Raw genomic sequence first — 21,125 nt, 5'->3', positions numbered from 1 at the left:
GCGCTGTCTGCTCCGGGCCTGGAAGGATGAGCAGGCCTTCCCTGTCTCCTCTGCACAGTGGCCTCCCCCTGAGAACAGAGCGAAGCAGGGGCTACAGCAGCCGCAGGGAGGGGGAGCAGGCCTCAGAGACCCCCGAACCTGAGCCCTCCAGAAACCAGCAGAAGAGGGGAGGGCCGTGGACCGAGACGGGAGACGTCCGTCCCCGAACCACTGCGTCTGCATTGGAGGGTCTGTGGTCAGAGGCCTGTTCTAGTGCTTGACCGTCCACACTCACTGAGCATGTTCAGTTGCCCCCCGGGGTCAGCGATGAGCAGACAGTTCCTGTTCAGGAGAAGGAGGCCTTCAGACCACGTCATGGATGCATGCCGGGTGACCTTCCATCCTGCCGCTGGTACTGGAGAAAAGAGGCAGCTAAGGTTTCAACCAGTGCATCCCAAAGGAGATCAGTCCTGAGTGTTCATTGGAAGGACTGATGCTGAAGCTGAAGCTCCAATGCTTTGGCCCCCTGATGGGAAGTGTTGATTCAGGAAAGACCTCAATGCTGGGACAGATTGAAGGCAGGACGAGAAGGGGCCGACAGAGGATGAGATGGCTGGATGCCATCACTGACCTATGGACATGAGTCTGAGTAACTCCGGGAGTTGGTAATGGACAGGGAGGCCTGGCGTGCTGCAGTCCGTGGGGTTGCAATAGTCGGACACGACTGAGCGACTGAGCTGCACGAAGGTTCCTGCAGCCGCCTGTGCTCCCTGCTGAGACGTGGGGCCGGCGCCCGGCCGATGCTGAGGTTCAGGTGGAGAGCGGTGAGGCATCCACTGGCCTCCCTGCGGCGTCATCCGGAGCTGGGCTCCCTCTAACCTAATGGTGTGACCCACATTCTCAGCCTGTCTCTAGTCCGCTGTCTCTGCTGTGCCCATGTCAGCACCTGAGCCTTGAGGAGAGACAGGCTACGGAGACGCTGCCCTTGTGAGTGGGCAGGCGGGCGGCCCAGCGGCTTCACCGCACCCCCCCGCCCCCAAGCCTGTGCCCACTGTCACCTGAAGTGAGCCTTCTGTCCGTCCAGGGTCCGAGGTGTCTGTCCTTCTGCTCCATCATGCCGTCAGCAGGAAGCTGTGATGATGGACGCAGGGGTCCCGTGTGTTACAGACCCTGTCACACAGCTCGGCCTCTGCCCATCTCTTTCTTAGCTGGATCTACTGCGTTAAACGTCATTTGCATTATCCTCACAGCTGTATTTTTCAAAATGATCTTATTAAAATTTTTAAAGAGAATTGCCATATAATCTCTCTTGTATTTGTTATAAATAAACTTGGAATTCCTGTCCTTGGCATAGTCCTTCCCTGGTGGCTCAGACTGGGAGAAATCACCGGCAATGCCGGAGACCTGGCTTCGATCCCTGGGTTGGGAAGGTCCCCTGGAGATCCTGGCTCCCCCTCCAGGATTCTGGCCTGGAGAGTCCCACGGACCATCAGGGTGGCAGGGAGTCGGACGTGCCCGAGCCGCTCTCTCCGTCACTCACATCCTCCCTGTTGATCTTCTCTGTGACCAGCTCTGGCCTCAAGGGGGTGCGGCCGGTGGGCCTCCCTGGGCCCCCCAGAAGGACCCCCGGCTCAGGGCTCTGCCTTCATTGTCTTCAGATTCTTAATAGCTTTTGAGCAGAGGGTCCTGCATTTTCACTTGGCACCAGACCCTGCAAGTTACGGAGCCCGTCCTGCCGTGGACTATGGTATTCTTTATTGAGAAAAACAGTCTTTTTTTCAGATGCTGAGTACCAGGTAAGCTCAAAGCAAATCCTCAGAAATGAAAGATCTTCTCAATCCAGTCTTTTCACATTAAAATATATACACATTTTTGTTGGGATATTTGCACAGTTGGCTTTTGAACTCCACACAGCATGTGTTTCCATGAGAGATACAGGTAGCCCAGATCACTTCAGTTCAGTCACTCAGTCATGTCCGACACTTTGCAAGCCCATGGACTGTAGCACGCCAGGCCTCCCTGTCCGTCACCAAAACATGAAGCTTACTTAAACTCATATCCATTGAGTTGGTGATGCCATCCAAGCATCGCATCCTCTGCCGCACCTTCTCCTCCTGCCTTCAATCTTTCCCAGCATTAGGGTCTTTTCCAGTGAGTCAGCTCTGCACATCACGTGGCCAAAGTATTGGAGTTTCAGCTTCAGCATCAGTCCTTCCAATGAACACCCAGGACTGATTTCCTTTAGGATGGACTGGTTGGAACTGCTTGCTGTCCAAGGGACTCTCAAGAGGCTTCTCCAACACCACAGTTAAAAAACATCAATTCTTTGGTGCTCAGCTTTCTTTATGGTTCAACTCTCACATCCACACATGACCACTGGAAAAATGAGGTAGCCCAACTTGACAGGTAATTTTGTGTCACCTTGACTCGGCCAGAGGTCCAGTTAATTGGGCTAACACCAATCGAGTTGTTACCATGAAGGTAGTTTTTACAGGAGACGAGGATTAAAAGGGTCAACTTTGAGTAAGTTATCTGGCCCCCAGCATGTGGGTGGGCCCGGTCTAGTCGGTTGAAAATGACTGAGGTCCCCTAAGAAAGAGGTGCTTTGCCCCCAGAGGCCTGTGGACTCAGGCGGCACAGAAACCCTCCCTCCCCTCACCTCCTACAGCAGGGCACAGTCTTCCCCGTCCCGTCCTCTCACTGTGTTCAAATCTCAGAAATCCCCCTGAAAATGGTGCCTGCGCTGCCCAGCCCTGTAACTCCACTCGTCACTCACAGCCCCTCGGAAGGAGGATGCTGAGGCTCCTAGCAGCTCGCTCTGCCTCTATGTGCAACAATCCTTGGCCATCTGAGGTCACAGGTGCAGGTGGCCTGTTCCCCGCTCCTGGGAAGAAGAGTCATCTTCCTCTTCCGAGCTGGCGTCCCCGTGTCAGTGTCCCTCTGGCCTTGGGCTCACCCTCAGTGTCCGTGTCGGCTTCCCAGGTGAAGAGTCTGCCTGCCAATGCAGCAGACGACGGTTTGACCCAGGGTCGGGAAGATCCCCTGGAGGAGGAAATGGCTACCCCCCCAGTATTCTTGCCTGGGAAACCCTGTGGACAGAGGAGCCTGGTGGGCTACAGTTAGGGAAAAATCTCGACCTGCGATGATTTCATAGAGCCGTTGATGATATCATTGTGCAGTCTGGGATTATAAATGGGAGCCCCCATATCCCTAGTGTGAAGTCTCACCCTTGGGGTGCATGCACAGCCCGGGATCCTTTCCTCATTGGGGGTCCAGACGGACCTCATTTGGGATTTCCCAGGGATGCTAGAGTCTGGATGTTGGCTGGGAACCCAACTGGGTGATGTGTGTGCTGGTACTTCTCTCTGTTGTTTCCAGGTCTTCTCTTTTCATAGCTGCATGCTGAAATTAAGGAATGTATTGAGAATTAAACCTGTTTATTTCTGTGTAACAAGCTGGAATCAAGATTGCCGGGAGACATATTAATAACCTCAGATATGCAGATGACACCACCCTTATGGCAGAAAGCCAGGAGGAACTGAAGAGCCTTTGATGAAAGTGAAAGAGGAGAAGGAGAAAGTTGGCTGAAAACTCAATGTTCAAAAAGCGAAGATCATGGCATCTGGTCCCATCACTTCATGGCAAATAGATGGGAAAACAGAGGAAGCAGTGAGAGACTTCATTCTCTTGGGCTCCAAAGTCACTGCAGATGGTGACTGCAGCTGTGAAATTAAAAGACACTTGCTCCCTGGATGAAAACTTATGCTAACCTAGACAGCCCATTAAAAGGCAAAAACATTTCTTTACTAACAAAGTTTCATCTAGTGAAAGTAATGGTTTTTCCTGTAGTCATACATGCATAGGAGAGTTGGATCATAAAGAAGACTGAGCTTCAAAAATTTAATGCTTTTGAACTGTGGTGTTGGAGAAGACTCCTGAAAGTCCCTTCAACTGCAATAAGATGAAACCAGTCAATCCTAAAGGAAGTCAGTCCTGAATATTGGAAGGACTGATGTTGAAGCTGAAGCTCCAATACTTTGGCCACCTGATGCAAAAAAGTGACTCATTGGAGAAGACCCTGATGCTGGGAAAGATTGAGGGCAGGAGGAGAAGGGGATGACAGAGGATGAGATGGTTGCATGGCATCACCAACTTGATGGATGTGAGTTTGTTCATCTGGGAGTTGCTGATGGACAGGGAGCCCTGGCTTACTGCAGTCCACGGAATCACAAAGAGTTGGCCATGACTGAGCAGCTGAGCTGAACAGAACAGGGGGTTTCTTTTGTTAAGGAATCCTTCGAATGGAAAATGAAAGTGAAACTTCTAGCAAACCACCTGAGGATTTGGGGATTTAAATGTGGCTTTTCTTTGCGGACAACTGCAATCTTTACCTGCGGAACTCTGTTCTGGATGGTGGTTCAGGCAGCAACCTGAAGGCCAGCCAGCAGCAGTCCAGGGCTCTCTGGGATTTTGGCTCAGACTCACCTGATTCCTCAGCCACACCTCCCCAGCTCAGAGCTGCCCCCGGCATGGCTCTGAGGCTCTGAGAGCTGAGGGTGGGTGGCTCCCGCTCAGAGAACTGTTGGCGGCTGGAGCAGAGGGAAAGGGGCTCTCGCCCACCGGGGCCTGGGGGCCAGAGTCACCACCGGTCATGAGCCCGGGAGCGAGGACACGCTGCTTGTGAGGAAACAGGTGTCTTGGTTTCCGATAACCGATCACCACAAACTCAGGGTGAATGTGTCCTGGAACCTCGCCATATGCACGACATTAACATACGATCGGGATCATGTATGTAATTCACATGTAATATAATTAACAACAGCAATTAGTGTCAGGCTGTGTGCGCGTTCGCCTGAGATGCGGCCAGGGAACCCAACGGTTTCCCGGGGCCCTGGTTCTGCTCATGGAGCAGGTAATCTCTGGCCAGGGTGGGGGTCGGGGGTGGTGGGGGATACAGGAATCATCTAAACTCTCACGGTGACAAAGTCTCCGCTGGGTCTGGAAAATTCTATGACATTGCTGGTGAACGATTTTCACTTTCATTTCTATACATGCTCTTCCCTGTATTCCCCAGGCCAGGTTAGATTCAGCCCCAGAGAGAGTTTTTCTCTCTTCCTCCGCTCATCATGGTTTATGCGCTCCTGGGCTGCATGAGTCTGTGACACCCGTCCTCAGCTGGTGGGCACTGCCCCCCTGAAGACAAGTAGCAGCCCTGGAGGTATTTCTCTTGTCATCACTGAGGGAGGCGCAGCTGGCCTCTAATGGGAGGTGCCCAGGCAGCCACACCAGGAATGGCCATCTGACCCCACTTGTCAGCCGTGCTGCCTTTGAGAAATGCTGGCTGGACATGTAATCAGCTCCCTTTCACGTCAGAACCCACCACACCTCCAGCACAGTGATGAGTCTGGAGGTTTCTCTTTGGGGGCCTAGTGGGTGACGTGCAAAGTCAGGGGTGGTATTTCCCATCAACAGTGGTGGACACAGATGTTCACCAAGCTTCCCATCACATCTCACTGACGTTAACAAACGCGACACGCAGTGTCTTCTGGAAACTGCCCACCAACTCTGTGGAGCAAATAGGTGTAACTGCTGTCAGGAAGTCAGGTTCAGACCGTCCTGAGAAGGAAATACAAGCAACGGTAGCACACGTCTTCACCGCGGGCTTAGAGACACACGTCTGAAACATGAGTTTGAATTTTAACATTGCTTCTGAATTATGTCTGTCTCCCTCTTGTTTCTGCGGCCCCCTCCCTGGCATCACTCCCAACACGTCCGCCCCGTGCACCCCAGCCTGTGCGTCCCCCCGACTCCCTGTTCCTGCTGGGCTGTGGGAGGAACACCCTGGGTCCTCCCTTCCCAGACCTCGTTCCTGGGCAGGTCACCGCCACCCTCACCGCCCCACCCAGGACCTCTTACCCCTTTCTGAGTCACACTGCTATTGCTTTGTTCTGAGTCTCAGGGAATCTGACCCCTATCATCTGACTTGATTCTTCAGTGTCTTGTTAGGGCTAACCTGGTCCTTTCCTCTGCGTCATAAATCCACATTAGGACCAAACCGGGTTTTTAGAGAGAAACCTCTTTGTGAAACAGAAGCTTTCAATCTGTGTAGCTTTCATAAAATTCCTTGGTCTGGAAAAAACCCTCCCTACGGCCACACTTGAGGCCCCACTTTTCTGCCGTGTGACACGCAGGCTGGTGGTGAGAGATTAGTGAGCCGGAGGAGGGTCCCGGCCGTCTGATGGGGCTGCAGGGCCAAGCGCTCCTCTGGGACTCACACATCCTTCATCTCCGCTCCTGGTGCCGTTTCGGGGGCTTGCCCTCACTGGGGTGGTGCTGGGTCAGCCTGGTGATGCAGGAACCTCCTGGTTCGTCAACGTTCATTTGTAACCGTCAGCCTGGTGTGTCTTTCAGTGTTGCCGACACTGGGACACCTTCCTGGGCTCGGGGCCCCTCCTCCCGGCCCCCTCCTGTTTCTCTCCAGAAGCTGAAACACTTGAGGACAGGGGTGCATGGAGCAGGGGAGCCGACTGCCCAGCTCTTTACGTGCGGAACCCCGGAACCCCCGGGCGCCTTCTCTGGGTTCCGTGTGCTGGGTGCAGGCCCTTCCCGAACTGGCCTGGCGTGGATTTCAAGGCTCCTTCCTGCCACTGTCTGCTCCTCAATCCCCTCCGAAACACATCCCCCCAGAAACCATGCCACCTCCCGGGACCTCCGAGGTCATTCTCAGAGGACCTGTTCTCTGACATCACCTAGAAGACCCCCATCTAAAATGCTGTTTCCCTCTCCATCTGGCTGAAGGAAGAGCTTTAACATTTGTGACTAAGGAGGCAAGAATATACAATGGAGAAAAGACAACCTCTTTAACACATGGTGCTTGGAAATCTGGCCAAGCATGTGTAAAAGAATGAAACAAGAACACTTTCTAACACCATACACAAAAATAAATTCAAAATGGATTAAAGATGTAAATGTAAGACCAGAAACTATAAAACTCCTAGAGGAAAACATAGGTAAAACTCTCTGACATAAATCACAGCAGGATCCTCTATGACCCACCTCCCAGAGTAATGGAAATAAAAGCAAAAATAAACAAATGGGACCTAATTAAACTGAAAAGGTTTTGCACAACAAAGGAAACTATAAGCAAGGTGAAAGACAGCCCTCAGAATGGGAGAAAATAATAGCAAGCGAAGCAACTGACAAAGAATTAATCTCAAGAATATACAAACAACTCCTGCAGCTCAGTACGAGAAAAATAAACAACCCAATCAAAAAAGGGGCCAAAGAAGTAAACAGACATTTCTCCTAAGAAGACATACAGATGGCTGACAAACACATGAAAAGATACTCAACATCACTCATTATCTGAAAAATGCAAATCAAAACCACAATGAGGTACCATCTCACACCGGTCAGGATGGCTGCTATCCAAAAGTCTACAAACAATAAATGCTGGAGAGGGTGTGGAGAAAAGGGAACCCTTTTACACTGTTGGTGGGAATGCAAGTTAGTACAGCCGCTATGGAGAACACTGTGCAGACTCCTTAAAAAACTGGAAATAGAACTGCCATATGACCCAGCAATCCCACTGTTGGGCATACACACCTAGGAAACCAGAACTGAAATAGACGCATGTACCCCCAATGTTCATCACAGCACTGTTTACAATAGCCTGGACATGGAAGCAACCTAGATGTCCATCTGCAGATGAATGGATAAGAAAGCTGTGGTACATTTACACAATGGAATATTACCTATTAAAAAGAATGCATTTAAATCAGTTCTAACGAGGTGGATGAAACTGGAGACTATTATACAGAGTGAAGTAAGTCAGAAAGAAAAACACCAATACAGTATATTAATGCATATATTTGGAATTTAGAAAGATGGTTAACGATGACCCTATATGTGAGACAGCAAAAGAGACACAGATGTAAAGAACAGACTTTGGGACACTGTGGGAGAAGGCGAGGGTGGGATGATCTGAGAGAACAGCATCGAAACATGTATATTACCATATGTGAAGCAGATTGCCAGTCCAGGTTCGATGCGTGAGAGAGGGTGCTCGGGGCTGGTGCACTGGGATGACCCTGAGGGACGGGATGGGGAGGGAGGTGGGAGGGGGCTTCAGGATGGGGGACACATGTACACCCATGGCTGATTCATGTCAGTGTATGGCAACAACCACTACAATATTGTAAAGTAATTAGCCTCCAATTAAAATAAATAAATTAATTAGAAAAATATTTGTGCTTAATCACATCCCCCAGGAAGCCTCACCATCCCTTTAGAAATCTGTCCAGACACTGCGGTTGACGGTACAGACACAAAATCAAGTCAAGGAGAATGAGGCTGTCCTAAGGCCGGTCACCTAGTGGGAACCATACAGAACACAGAAGCTCCTACATAAAGGCCGTGTGGAGTGAAGTGTCTGCCGGGGACTTTCTTGGGGAATGTGTGTGGCTGCCACCATCTAGATGTTTTCTCATAACATCTAGGAAGGACCTCTGAGCACTTCTGGTCTCTCATCACCTGTGAGGCACCTCAGCTCGGAGGTTGTGTCCTCAGCCAGACGCCCAGCGCCCAGCCCAGGGCCACCCTTGTGGGAGAGGCCAAGACGTCCCTGCTGTTTGATTTGACAGTTTTCATTATGCAAGGATGCAGCACTCATGGAGAAAACAAGTTTAGAGGGAGAAAGGTCTTTAGAGTTATGGAAGAAAATAGTTTAGAGGGGCAAAGGTCTTCAAAGTTCTGAAACCTTTGCAGAACAGGGCCATGCTCAGCATTGCTCTTTGAGGGCTGTTGAGAAAAGGCATCTGAGAGCCCGCAGGCAGAGCTGCAGGCATGGTCTTTTGCTAACAATACCCGTACAGGACTCACTGGGCTGAGAGTCAGGAGGCCAAGAGGGACAGACCTCTGTGGTGGTGGAAGATGATGCTCTGACGGGTTACCCAGACCTGTTGGGGTGCACTTGCCAGAGACCAACTCTGTTTCCTCTCTAGAGCTGAAAGTCAGATCATGAAATAAAGACTTTGAAAAACACGGAAACCTCCTCCCTTCTGGACATTGTTGGAAAACTTCTGAAAATGCTTCCTTCTAGCAGCCTGATTTTCCTTTTTTTGGCAGGATCCTTCAGATTCAACCACATAGGGAAATATTTTTCACATACAATGTTACTTTCTTAAAAATAATCACATAGGGAAAATTAAGATGGAAAAGATAACATATAAAAATCTCTTGATTTTTAATTGATTGTTACAAGGATTTGACATCCCCTATGTAACTTTTTGGGACTTCTCTGGTGGCCCAGAGGGTATATTATCTGCCTGCAGTGCTGGAGACCCATGTTCAATCCCTGGGTTGGGAAGATCCCTTGGAGAAGGGAATGACCACTCACTCCAGTATCCTTGCCTGGAGAATCCCATGGACCGAGGAGCCTGGCAGGATATAGTCCATGCATCTACTGTTGGGAGAAGAGGGAGAAAAAATGAAAAGCACTTTTTCTCATTTCGAGCTCACTTTTTTCATCCTTGGTTAAACCTATCTTCAACCACGGGGATACAAGCCAGAGGGAGGGGAGTCCCTCAGGCCTCAGCACACAGAGGCTGCCCGCGTCCGTGGTAGAGGTGAAGCCCTCTTCTCAGGAGCGCGAAGGCCCAGAGCTGAGGACGAGCGGGCGGAGGGCCCTGGTTCCGTGCACAGTGGAGAGAGTGTCCTGCTGCCTCCCGGAGGAAGCGCCCTCAGTGAGGCCTGCAATGCCTGGGCCCTGAAGCAGCGTCTCTGAGAGCAGGCAGAGGGCAGGGCATCGCGCGGTGGGCCTGCGGGCCGCCTGCCTCTCCTCCTGGGTCAGAGGTGTTCCCCGGGCGTCTGCCCTGACGGCTGCGCACATCAGGGGAGGCTGGGGCCAGAGCTGTGTCCAGGCGGCCGCCCCTGGATCAGGGCTCACCTGGACTCCCCGTGGAGAGAGAGGCCAGTGGCAGGACGAAGCCTCTGCCTTCTGTCCTTCCTTGCGGACACTTCGAAAGAGGCCTGGCTCCCAGACAGCTGGACGCTAACTCCTGGGCAGGAGGACAGCTGGTGTGTGGGCCCAAGGATGGCCAGAACTGCGAGCCTCTCTGGGAAGAAGTACCCCATTCTGGGGGTTGTGGGGACCCGACACCCTTCTCTTGCACTTCAGAGTGCTGAGCCGTGACCTCTGCCTCTCCTCTGACATACCAGGTTCTGACTCGGAGAACCGGGCATGACACGAACAAATACATGCCCTGAACCCAGCACCTGGCTAGGAGCACACTGAAAAAACACAGTGAATGAGTTCAGGGCACATCGTTCTTCACAAACCTCTGCTCGCTCTGGGTGTTCTGTGTCTTACCCTTGAGCTCACAGGGCAGGAACACCCGAGACTCTGGGACGGGTCCTGCAGTGTTTCTGCAAAGAAAACAGTCTGTGGATCGTCCTGAAGCAGAGCCCGCCACGCACATGCTCTGAGGTGTGGGGGTGAGGAGCTGGGGCGGGGGCTGATAAGACAGGTGTGCGGGTCAGAGGAAGTCTTCTGGATTTAGGATCTGAGCAGTTTTCCAGGTGGAAAAGCCACTTACATGTGAGAGGTTCCGAGCTGGGACAAATCCGGGGAAGTGAAGTCACACTCAGGAGGCGCACGGACCCGGGCAGCCGACTGCCCAGCTCTTTACGTGCGGAACCACGGAACCCCCGGGCGCCTTCTCTGGGTTCCGTGTGCTGGGTGCAGGCCCTTCCCGATCTGGCCTGGCGTGGATTTCAAGGCTCCTTCCTGCCACTGTGTGCTCCTCAATCCCCTCCAGGACACATCCCCATGCCCCTCACCACCACCTCCCGGGACCACGCAGGTCATTCTCAGAGGACCTGTCCTCTGACATCTCCGGGAAGAGCCGCATCTAAAATGCTGTTTCCCTCTGCGTCTGGCTGAAGAGCATTAACATTTGTGCATAATCGCATCCCCCAGGAAGCCTCACCATCCCTTTAGAAATGTGTCCAGACACTGCAGTTGATGCTACGGACACAAAATCAAGTGAAAAGAATGAGGCTGTCCTAAGGCCAGTCACCTAGTGGAGAAGGAAATGGCAACCCACTCCAGTGTTCTTGCCTGGAGAATCCCAGGGCCGGCGGAGCCTGGTGGGCTGCCGTCTAAGGGGTCGCAGAGTCGGACACGACTGGAGCAACTTAGCAGCAGCAGCAAGGCTGGTCACCTAGTGGGAACCATACAGAACACAGACACTCCTCCATAAAGGCCGTCCGGAGTGAAGGGTCTGCCGGGGACTTTCTTGGGGAATTGTGTGTGGCTGCCACCATCTAGACGTTTTCTCATGACATCTAGGAAGGACCTCTGAGCACTTCTGGTCTCCTCATCACCTGTGAGGCACCTCAGCTCGGAGGTCATGTCCTCAGCCAAGTGCCTAGCGCCCAGCCCAGGGCCACGCTCATGGGAGACGCTGAGACGTCCCTGGTGTTTGAGTTGACAGTCTTCATTATGGAAGGATGCAGCACTCATGGAAGAAACAAGTTTAGAGGGAGAAAGGCCTTCAAAGTTCTGAAACCTTTGCAGAACAGGGCCATGCTCAGCATTGCTCTTTGTAGGCTGTTGAGAAAAGGCATCTGAGAGCCGCAGGCAGAGCTGCAGGCACGGTCTGTTGCTAACAATACCCAGACAGGACTCACTGGGCTGAGAGTCAGGAGGCCAAGAGGGACAGACCTCGGTGGTGGTGGGAGATGGTGCTCTGACGGGTTACCCAGACTTGTTGAGGTGCGCTTGCCAGAAACCAACTCTGTTTCTTCACTAGAACTGAAAGTCAGATCCTGTAATAAAGACTTTGAAAAAAGTCCGCATCCTGGAGGCCTGGGTCCGCCCACCCTGACCCCCCCTCCCCATTCCTGAGGCCTGGGCCCGCCCACCCTGACCCCCGCATCCCAGAGGCCTCGGTCAACCCACACTGAACCCCGCATCCCGGAGGCCTGGGTCTCTGCAGAACTGGAGCTCCCAGGGCGGTGGGCGGAACCTGGAAGTTGTGGGCGGGGCGGGGTTGGAGGCGGCCCTGCCCTTCGGGCCATGTTCCCCGGGCCCTCCGGACCAAAGCCACTCCGTGTTGGAGCTGTGAGCTTCTGGAGCTGAGGAGGCAGGTGAGCCCCTCCCCCGCGCGAGAGAGAGCGAAGGGGAGCGCCGGCGGGGACTTGGGCTCAGCGCGAGTCTAGAAGGTGGGGACCCAGAAGCCGCTGCGCTGCCGCCTGGAGGCAGAAGGGTGACTGCCTGGTTGAAGGATGGGGAGCTGGGTAAGCAGAGCTTTCAGAGGTCACAGGGCCTCGGAGGGGCTGAAGGGGCTCTCCAGTCTGGCAGGAGGATGAGCCCTGTTGGTCAAGTGTGTTTGAGCCCCAGGGCGGGGCCAGGCAAGAGCCCGAGTGAAGGGTCAGGACCGCCTCTGTCTGCTGCAGTGGCGGGAACAGGTGGGGAGTGGGGACACTCCTGTTCTCAGGCTCCGAGCAGCAGCAGGGAGAATGTGGGCCAGACCAGACGCAGGGTCAGGGCCAGCCTGGCTGGAGAGCTTTAAGGAGACAGGAGGCGAGGCTTGGTGGTGGCTGTGGGAGGCTGGAGCGGGCCAGGAGGACACGGGGTCCTATCTGGGCCTGAGGCCAGCCGTGGTGGGAGTGAGGGTCTCGCTACCAAGGAAGGATGGCAACAGGTGGGCTGGGGGCTGATGGCCGTGCCATGCCCGGTTTCAGGTGGGCTGGGGGCACCCCGCCCACCTGCCAGACGCCCTCTGACCTCCCCTGCCTCTCCCACGGCCTCAGTGCTCGCCCAGGCTGCACCCCGTCACCCTGACTGTCCTCTCCTGAACCCCTTCTTTAGTCCGTTCCTCTCCTGTGTCCCTCAGAACGTGGCTTCCAGTGTCAGGCTCGGTCTCCGCTGGAGGATGTTGATGGAAGAAAGGAGGGAACCTTCAAATCCTGGTTCTGGTGAGAAAACGAACTGCAAAATAAAAGCACAGTGTCTGGGCCCGACGCGCCGTGTCCGAGGGTCCCTGGGTGCCGGGGAGCGGAGGGCAGGCGCCACGAGCTGGGTCGGGGCTCAGGGACACTTGCTGACCCTGAGGCCTGGCTCGGACGGAGCAGCCACTGTGGGTGGAAATTCCTCGCTTCACAGCCCAGTTCCTCCCGGATTCCAGCCTCTCTGGCTTCATTTCAGCTTCTCAAACACTTCTCAGCTATCAGCTGGAAAATGGGGAGGCCTGGGCTGGTTCGTAACTGAACATCTCCCAGGGATTCCTCAGGAGTATGTGCAAGAATACACGAGGCCTTGTGGGGACCTGGCAGAGCGCCGACAAGGCTCTCACGTGGGGCCTCTCCCCTCCTCCTGTCTGGCCCTGTCCTCCCCCTTCTCAGTGGGAAAGGACTGGACTTCACTGCTCCCAGGAGCCCAGCAGTGTGTGTGTACGTTTGCTTGTGTGTGCGCGTGGCCCCGTCAGCCATTGCTGTTCATTCCCCGAGGTGCTCAGCCGCTTGACCTGCTGCCGGGACCACACGAAGTTAGTGCCCTTAACCTTGGACTTCCTATTGGGAAGGAAAGCAGCCGAACACGGACGCTCCGTAGACTATTTTGCGTTCCACCCTGAAAGGACAGTGTCCTGTGTCAGGGGGACGGGATTCGCGGTTACTGAGGGCCTTTTCTCTCCAGTCTCAGACTCCAGGCCCGGTCTCATGGACGCGCTCTGTGAAGCAAATGGCACCTTCGCCCTCCGCCTCTTAAAGGCCCTGTGTGAAGACGACCCTTCAGGCAACGTGTTTTTTTCTCCCGTGAGCCTCTCCTCGGTCCTGGCCATGGTCCTCCTGGGAGCCAAAGGGGACACTGCTGCCCAGGTGGCCCAGGTGAGCCGGGAGAGGGGCCTCTTTCCCGTGTCCTATCCGCTCACCCGGCTGCAGACCCCCTTCTCCAGGCCTGCCCGTGGGAGGGTGGGGTGGACGCGGGTGCAGACGCGTGCTGCCTCGGGAGCGACTGGGGCTGCCCAGACGCAGAGGGTGGAGCTGAGGTCTCCTTCACCGAGCTGTTTCTTGTGTGATCCTTCTCCAGTTAATATCCTGGACGTGACCATTAAACTTTTGTCTTAATAGTTTTATGTTTGCTTAGGAAATGGTAACGATTGCTTGAGATCTCAGCAGCCGAGCGCTGTCTCAGTTTGAGAGCACTGATGTTTGTACTAAAACTTACAGCTGTTGGTGAGAAGGGTAGGTTAATAGGTATTTCAAGTCAATGATACACCACCGTGCTTTCCAGCTGAGTCAGGGGATAAGTGGAAATGTGCCAAGAGGGTGCAAAGGCGTGGCTTTTTACCTGCAGCGATGCTTAGGTGCGCGTTAGCCTAGACGAGCAGCGCCCCAGGAACACCCTCTTGAGTCTCTCCGGTCCCCAGGGACGTTTCTAGAGCAGACAGAGGAACGTGTGCAGGAGTCACCCAGAAGGCGGTGAGGTCCTGCCGTGCGCACGGGGCCTCCTCACTGCCGGGCGCCTTTGTGCTTCACTCTGCCTCTCCATTCCTCTGAGAACCCTTGACGGTAGCGATTACTCATCATAATAATTTCCCAGCTCATGTGTGAGGGGGTGAAGGTTGAGGTGTCGAGAGTGGTTCTTTATTCCTGATGAACTTCACTGTGTATTAGGCCGGCCCACGAGCCCTAGAGGAGCCTCGTGGGGGAGCCTCAGGTTGTCTGCTGTGACGTGGAGTGGTCCTGGCCTTCCTGTGCTGAGGTCACAGGCCCTCAGGGTGCGAACTCCGCCTGGCTGCCTGGCACGACTCGGGAAGGGCTCCGGGCCTGCGGGCTGCGGGCTCTGGTCACCAGCAGACTCTGGAAGCGCGGTCTCTCCCACTGTCGTTGTTCCTACTCGTTTCTCCTCGGATTTTAACACCTTTATCTGAGTCTTTCTATTTATTTATTTATTTTTTTGGGGTAAACTTTAGAGTTAAATTTTCCTCCATTTAGGCACACTTACGGTTTCCTTAGAATGCAAGATTTTAAAGCAGCTCCTTCTCTGAATTTTTCCAGTCCGTTCATTCCTACCTTGTTACTCATCTTTAAACAAGGGAGATCAACTGAGACAGAAAAGCCAACTCTTTTACCCATTTCTGTTTATTTTCTCCTGTATCTTCCCCCTCCCCTGTGTCATCTTGCTTCTCTGCTGCTGCTGCTGCTAAGTCACTTCAGTAGTGTCTGACTCTGTGCGACCCCATCCCTGGGATTCTCCAGGCAAGAAACTGGAGTGGGTTGCCATTTCCTTCTCCAATGCATTAAAGTGAAAAGTGAAAGTGAAGTCACTCAGTCATGTCTGACTCTTTGAGACCCCATGGACTGCAGCCCACCAGGCTCCTCTGTCCATGGGATTTTCCAGGCAAGCGTACTGAAGTGGGGTGCCATTGCCTTCTCCATCTTGCTTCTCTAGTATGTACTAAATCCACACTTAAAAGTAGTGTCTTTTAGGAATATTTGTGAAGTATTTGATAAAAAATGTTGGTCACAAAACTCTTAGAAACTGAAGGGCAATATTGATTATTTTAAATTACTTATCTCGATAGGCGCTTTCCTTAAACACAGAGAAAGAATTTCACCAAGATTTCCAGCAGCTTCTTGCTGAGCTGAACAAGCCTGACGCTCAGTACTTGCTCACGACGGCCAACAGGATCTTTGGGGAGAAGACCTACGAATTTCTCTCTGTAAGTTCAGTCAACAGAACAGTACAAGTTGTGATCAAAATGTGGAGTGTGAGAGAAAGACCCCAGAGAACTGACACTTATGAACATGATTTCTAAAACTTGTAATTCCCTAAATGTACTTTGCATTAGTTGAAATTTGACTATTTCTAAAATGCATTTATCCATTATAATTATTCATAGCTGAGTTCTTACCTGTTTATAAACGCTGATCTTTTCATATCTAGCAGATTAGAATGACCACCTTCAAGGGATTAATGGTTACTTTAATGTAATATATATATTGTTCAGAATTTTGGAAACTCGCTGACCACTCTCCTCTCCAAAGACCTTTAAGGAATCGTGTCTTCGCTTCTACTACGCTGAGCTGGAGCAGCTCTCCTTTGCCGAAGCTGCAGAGCCGTCCAGGAAGCAGATCAACGCTTGGGTCTCAAAGAAGACTGAAGGTCAGCGCTCCCGGGTGCCTCCCCCACTTCCGCGCCTCCTGCTCCCTGCTCCCTGCTCCTCTGTTGTCCCTGGCCTTTCTGATGGTCAGCACCGTGCTGTCTGGGCCTCTTGGACTACCTGAACCTTAATGGACTCACAGAGGTTTTGATCGGATGCTCGGGTGTTCAACAGCAGAGACTTCATTGTGTCCCTTCTCCCTGGAGCAGAGTGGCCGGCAGGAGCTGAAGCCCACAGGCCAGGCTCCCAGGTTAACAGCTGACAGAGAAGCATCGTCTCCCTCGGGCGTGTGTTCACGCGTCAGTGAATGCCGCACCTCTGTAGGAAGGAGCCTGGGGCCTCCTCTGAGCACAGTCTCTGTGGCCCTCCATCACAGCGGACTGACCCCCCTCCTGCCCCTTTCTGGTCTCCCACCTCCACTCCTGTCCTCAGATGTGAGGAACCTAGACCTGGCAGGCCCACTGCAGACCCGCTCTCAGGCTGATGGTTCTGCAGACTGAAATCACTGCACCGGGGTGGGTAGAGCCTCATTCGCTCCTGTTCCCCAGGGTGTCCTGCTGTGGCCTCGGCCCCATGATGGCCGTGTGATGTTGGACCCATGTAGGCCCCTCTGTACCAATTACACATGGTACCACTAAGAGCAATGCTGTTTCTGCTAATACATGAGACAGCAGAGAGCAGAGAGCAGGAGGTTGTCTTTCCTTCAAGGCTTAGCCTTCCTTGCCCAGTTTCTTCTTTGCCCTCTGGAGGGGTGAATTAGCAGGGGTGCTCTTAGTTCACTGAAAAGGCTAGACTTGATCTCCAGGGGACAAGGGAGTACCTTTCACGTGCTACCTGACCTTCTCTGAGAACGTCTGGAGGATCAAGTAGTGAAACCTTTGCTAGCGACTTCCAGAACAGAAGTTTATCCTCTCGCTGATGGTGTGCCCCTGAGCCATTCATGGTGGCCTCCTGTGACAAGTCCCCACGCAGTCCTGGAAGGTTGGCTCTGGATGTGGCTTCTCCAGCCATAGCCTCTCCAGCCCACCCTTTGTTTCCTGTTTCCTCCCACCTGGAGCAGACTTCTCCCTGAGTGATGAAGTGGTTCATGTCACCCACTTTGCAGAGGTCCTGAAGCACCGTGATCATAAATGCCACCTGTGTGTGTGGGTTCCGTGCAGAACAACCCAAATTGGGCAAATCTGAACGAGGACTGCTAATCGGGATTTTCCAATGAGCCTTATCAAGGTTTTGTTTTTTTTTTTTATCATGCTTTGTACTCTTTACTTCTCCCTAAGGTAAGATTCCAGAGTTGTTGCCTGCTAACTCCATCAATGCAGAGACCAGGCTGATTCTGGTTAACGCTGTCTACTTCAAAGGGAGGTGGAGTGAGAAATTCGACAAGGAGTACACCAGGGAGATGCCTTTTAGAATAAACCAGGTGGGGGAAACTTTCGAACATCCTGAGAATTTGGTGAAAAAATTGAATGGAAAAATTTAACTTTGTAAGAGCATAAATCATTGGTTAATAATAATTTGAAACTTCACACATTTCTGAATGAAATTTTAAACTCAGTGGTGAAGAACTGAAGGTATGAAAAACACTTGTTGCCTTCGGTCTTTTGCACTTTTTATTGTTCCTAGAGCCTTGATAGTTTCTCACAAAGTCACTCCTGTATGAGTGTGTTCATCCTACATTCAGCCTGAAAGCTTGAGGTTTTCTTTTAAGTCCAAATTGCTCAGACAGAAAGAAAAAAAAAAAAAAAGAGAGAGAGAGAAGAAATCCAAATTTAAACCCCCCACAGGTATTAGGAAAGTGTGATCTGGGTATTACTATGATGGGGGTGGGGTGTGGGGTGTAGTCTGCAGAGCAAAAGAATAAGAAAATGTATTTCTTTAATCAGTTATTTTAAAAATGAGAATAAATACAGACTTGATTTGCTATTAATCATTAATTCAGTAATCATAGCTTTCTAATAATAAAACTGACTTAGTCTTCACATTGAGGTATAATTTCAATTCAGATAGGCATTGAAATAGTTTGTTAACCACTCCCCCACCGCCAGCCCTTATAAAAACACCATTTTAATGCAATTCAGAAATTTATAGGCATAAAACCCTTTTCTTCGAATACAGTATACTGTAAATAATCAGCCTTCTAGTTGCAGAGCGGGAGGGGAGCACAACTAGTCATCCACAACTGGCATGGATTTTAGAAATTTGTTTTAATCTTTTTAATAGATGACTTGTGTCAACTTATAAAACTGAATTTAGTAAGGGTAGTATTTCAGTTAACTTCTGTGTACGTATAGCATTTCTGTATTTTAAAAAGTTATTTCCTCCAATTAAAGTTTCAGAATTGGTACAGTTGGATTTAAATGCATGAAGACCCATATGGTTCTTTATTTTTTTAACCGTGCAGCACAGCATGTGGGATCTTAGCTTCCTGAGCAGGAATTAAACCTGCCACCCCTGCAGTTTAACCTCTGGGCCCCCAGTGAGGCCCCCGTGTGGTCCCTTACACTTGCTGTCACACTGCGTTCTGAGCTTGTCTACATTCTGGACTGCACTGCTGTGAAACTCTAAGGTTTCATGAAACTTTTTTCTAATTAAATAGCAGTAATTTTCATTGGATTCTGTTGTTTCATCAGATATACTTACTGGGCATCTTTTAGCTCTGAAAATCTGACTTCCTTTTCTGAGAACAGCAGAGCACCTCGTTTATTTTGCTGAATGAACCATCTTTCCCAGGCCAGCACCAGTGTGCTGACAACAGGTGCCTTGCGATGGGAACAGGGAGAAGCTGGTGGACAGTTTGTAGCACTAACCAGGGCACAGATACCGTTTCCATCGGGGGTTCTGCACACCCCGCCGTCCACCGCTTCTCCTGGAGACGGTGCTGCCTCCTCCGATGATCTGTGTCTGATTCCGGGTCATCTGTTTACTCCTGCAGAAGGAGCAGAGGCCGGTGCAGATGATGTTTCAGGACGGGGTGTTCAGACTTGCCCGCATCCAGGAGGTGCAGGCCCAGGTGCTGGAGCTGCCATACGCGGACGAGGAGCTGAGCATGCTGGTGCTGCTGCCCAACGACCACGTGCCTCTGAGCTCAGTGAGTGTCCTGCGTGTCCTTCCTGCCCGGCTGGCCCTCGAGCCCCTCCTCCTGCTCTGGGGCGTGCTAGCTCGGGTACCAGAGCGCGAGATGGCACACCTGTCCTCCAGGTGACTCGGGGGAGGTGGGGGGCACCATCCCTCCGGGAGAGGAGACTCAGGGCTGCCTGACATTGCTGAATCCCAAAGTCGAATTCTGGCCTTTCAGGTGGAGAAACATCTCACTTGGGAAAAGTTCCTCGCCTGGACCCAGCCTCACTCCATGAAGAAGACCCAGGTGGAAGTCTTCCTCCCAAAGTTTAAGCTGGAGATGACCTACGACATGGTGTCGGTGCTCCAGGGCCTGGGGGTGCTTGAGGCCTTCCAGTCGGGCCGGGCTGACTTCTCGGCCATGTCTCCCAGCGAAGGCCTGTGTCTGTCCGCCTTAGCCCACAAGAGCGTGGTGGAGGTGGACGAGGAGGGCACGGAGGCCGCGGCCGCCTCCGCAATGTTGCAGGTCGACAGCTGCATGGTGAACCAGCCCCGGTTCTGTGCCGACCACCCCTTCCTGTTCTTCATCAGACACAACGGCTCCCGCAGCACTCTCTTCTGCGGCAGGTTCTCCTCCCCGTAGGGGCGCGCGCGCCGCGCCTGCCCGCCCTGCCCTCGCTGGGTCCCCCGGGACCTGGGCAGCTCCGGGCCTCAATGACCCGCCAGCACACCCTTGCTTCTCCCCCAGGCTGACCCCTGGACGGGGATCGAGGGCCAGTAGACCTCAGTGATTGTATTTGAGACGCAGCCTGAATCCCGTAGGATGGCAAGCACAGCGCTCCATGGGCCGCGGACTCCCTTCCCGCTCGCTCCTGCGGCGTTTCTTTCCGGTGGCGCCGGGTTCTCTTCCGGGTCACCTGCTTGCCTTAGCCCGTTTTAGTGTTCAGCCAGGCCGTTAGCTGTCACTGCCGTTTGATAGGTCTCCTGGTGCTTGCGCTTTTTAGGGACGTTCCTTAGTGCGTGTTTATTTTTTTGGCTGTGTAGCACGTGGGATGCCAGTTTCCCGACCAGGACGGAACCCATGGCCCCTGCGGTGGAAGCTTGGCTTCCTTTCCGTTGACCTGCCTGGGAATGCCCTCTTTAATGCACATCTTATCTTTCTTTGACATTCACTGCTCACCGTGGATGTTGCCAACCCTGCATCAGGCCCTGGGGAAGGAAGTGGGAGGGTGTGAGCCTCTTGAGTCCTGCCCCCATGGCAGAAGTAGGCAGCTTTGAGGACTACCAGGCTGGACTAGGTCCTGCCTCTAGGTGACCATGTGACCTCTGGGAGGATCACACGTTTCTACATGTTACTGTATTTCTTCACCTCCAACTCTAACAGGAAAAATCACATTCAACCATTAAAGCTCATTTCCAACGTCATCTTCTCTGAGAGTTGTTTCCTTTCCTGCATAACCAGAGGTACGTCTTTGTACCCTCACTGCCCCCTGGGAGATGGCACGTCTCTGACGGTAGCTGTTTGTATATTGCCTGTCTGTGTTTTCTGGCTTTAAGGCCCTTGGGGATGGGACTGTGTTTTACGCATCAGGGTGCCACTTAGGTTGCATGGGTAAGCAATTTGATGATGAGCTCTGTGACTTAAAAAAAAAAAAAAAAGGTTAGAAATCAGTTTTTCTAATTGATAAATAATAAAAACGATTTATTAAAAAACAATGTATTGTTTTTTTAATAATTTTTTTATTGAGGTGAAATTTATGAAACCTAAAATTACCATTTTAAAGTGAGTGACACACCAGTGTATAGTCTGTTAACACTGTTGTTCAACCACCACATTGATCTAGTTCCAAATATTTTTCATCACCCTGTATCCACTAAGCAGTTACTCCCCATTCCCTGCTTCTCCCAACTCATGGCAAC

At 52.2% G+C, this 21,125-nt stretch overlaps 1 protein-coding gene across 2 annotated transcripts; it reads left to right on the top strand.

The window, feature by feature from the left end:
- Window positions 1–12,020: 12,020 nt before the first annotated feature.
- LOC122429962 (serpin B9-like) lies at window positions 12,021–20,921 on the top strand. 2 transcript variants are annotated; one of them, XM_043450687.1, is made up of 8 exons: window positions 12,021–12,129; window positions 12,879–12,960; window positions 13,679–13,869; window positions 15,570–15,707; window positions 16,033–16,150; window positions 17,426–17,568; window positions 19,081–19,236; window positions 19,444–20,921. In XM_043450687.1, the coding sequence occupies exons 2-8, from the start codon at window positions 12,918–12,920 to the stop codon at window positions 19,846–19,848; spliced, it is 1,194 nt and encodes a 397-aa protein (XP_043306622.1). In that variant the 5' UTR covers window positions 12,021–12,129; window positions 12,879–12,917; the 3' UTR covers window positions 19,849–20,921. The 2 variants fall into 2 exon arrangements, with proteins under 2 accessions (XP_043306622.1, XP_043306621.1); XM_043450686.1 differs by having other exon boundaries at window positions 12,039–12,279.
- Window positions 20,922–21,125: the final 204 nt, after the last annotated feature.

The sequence above is a fragment of the Cervus canadensis genome, chromosome 28 (assembly GCF_019320065.1).
Source record: "Cervus canadensis isolate Bull #8, Minnesota chromosome 28, ASM1932006v1, whole genome shotgun sequence".
NCBI classification, from domain to species: Eukaryota; Metazoa; Chordata; class Mammalia; order Artiodactyla; family Cervidae; genus Cervus; species Cervus canadensis.
This window is presented reverse-complemented; position numbering and strand designations above follow the sequence as displayed.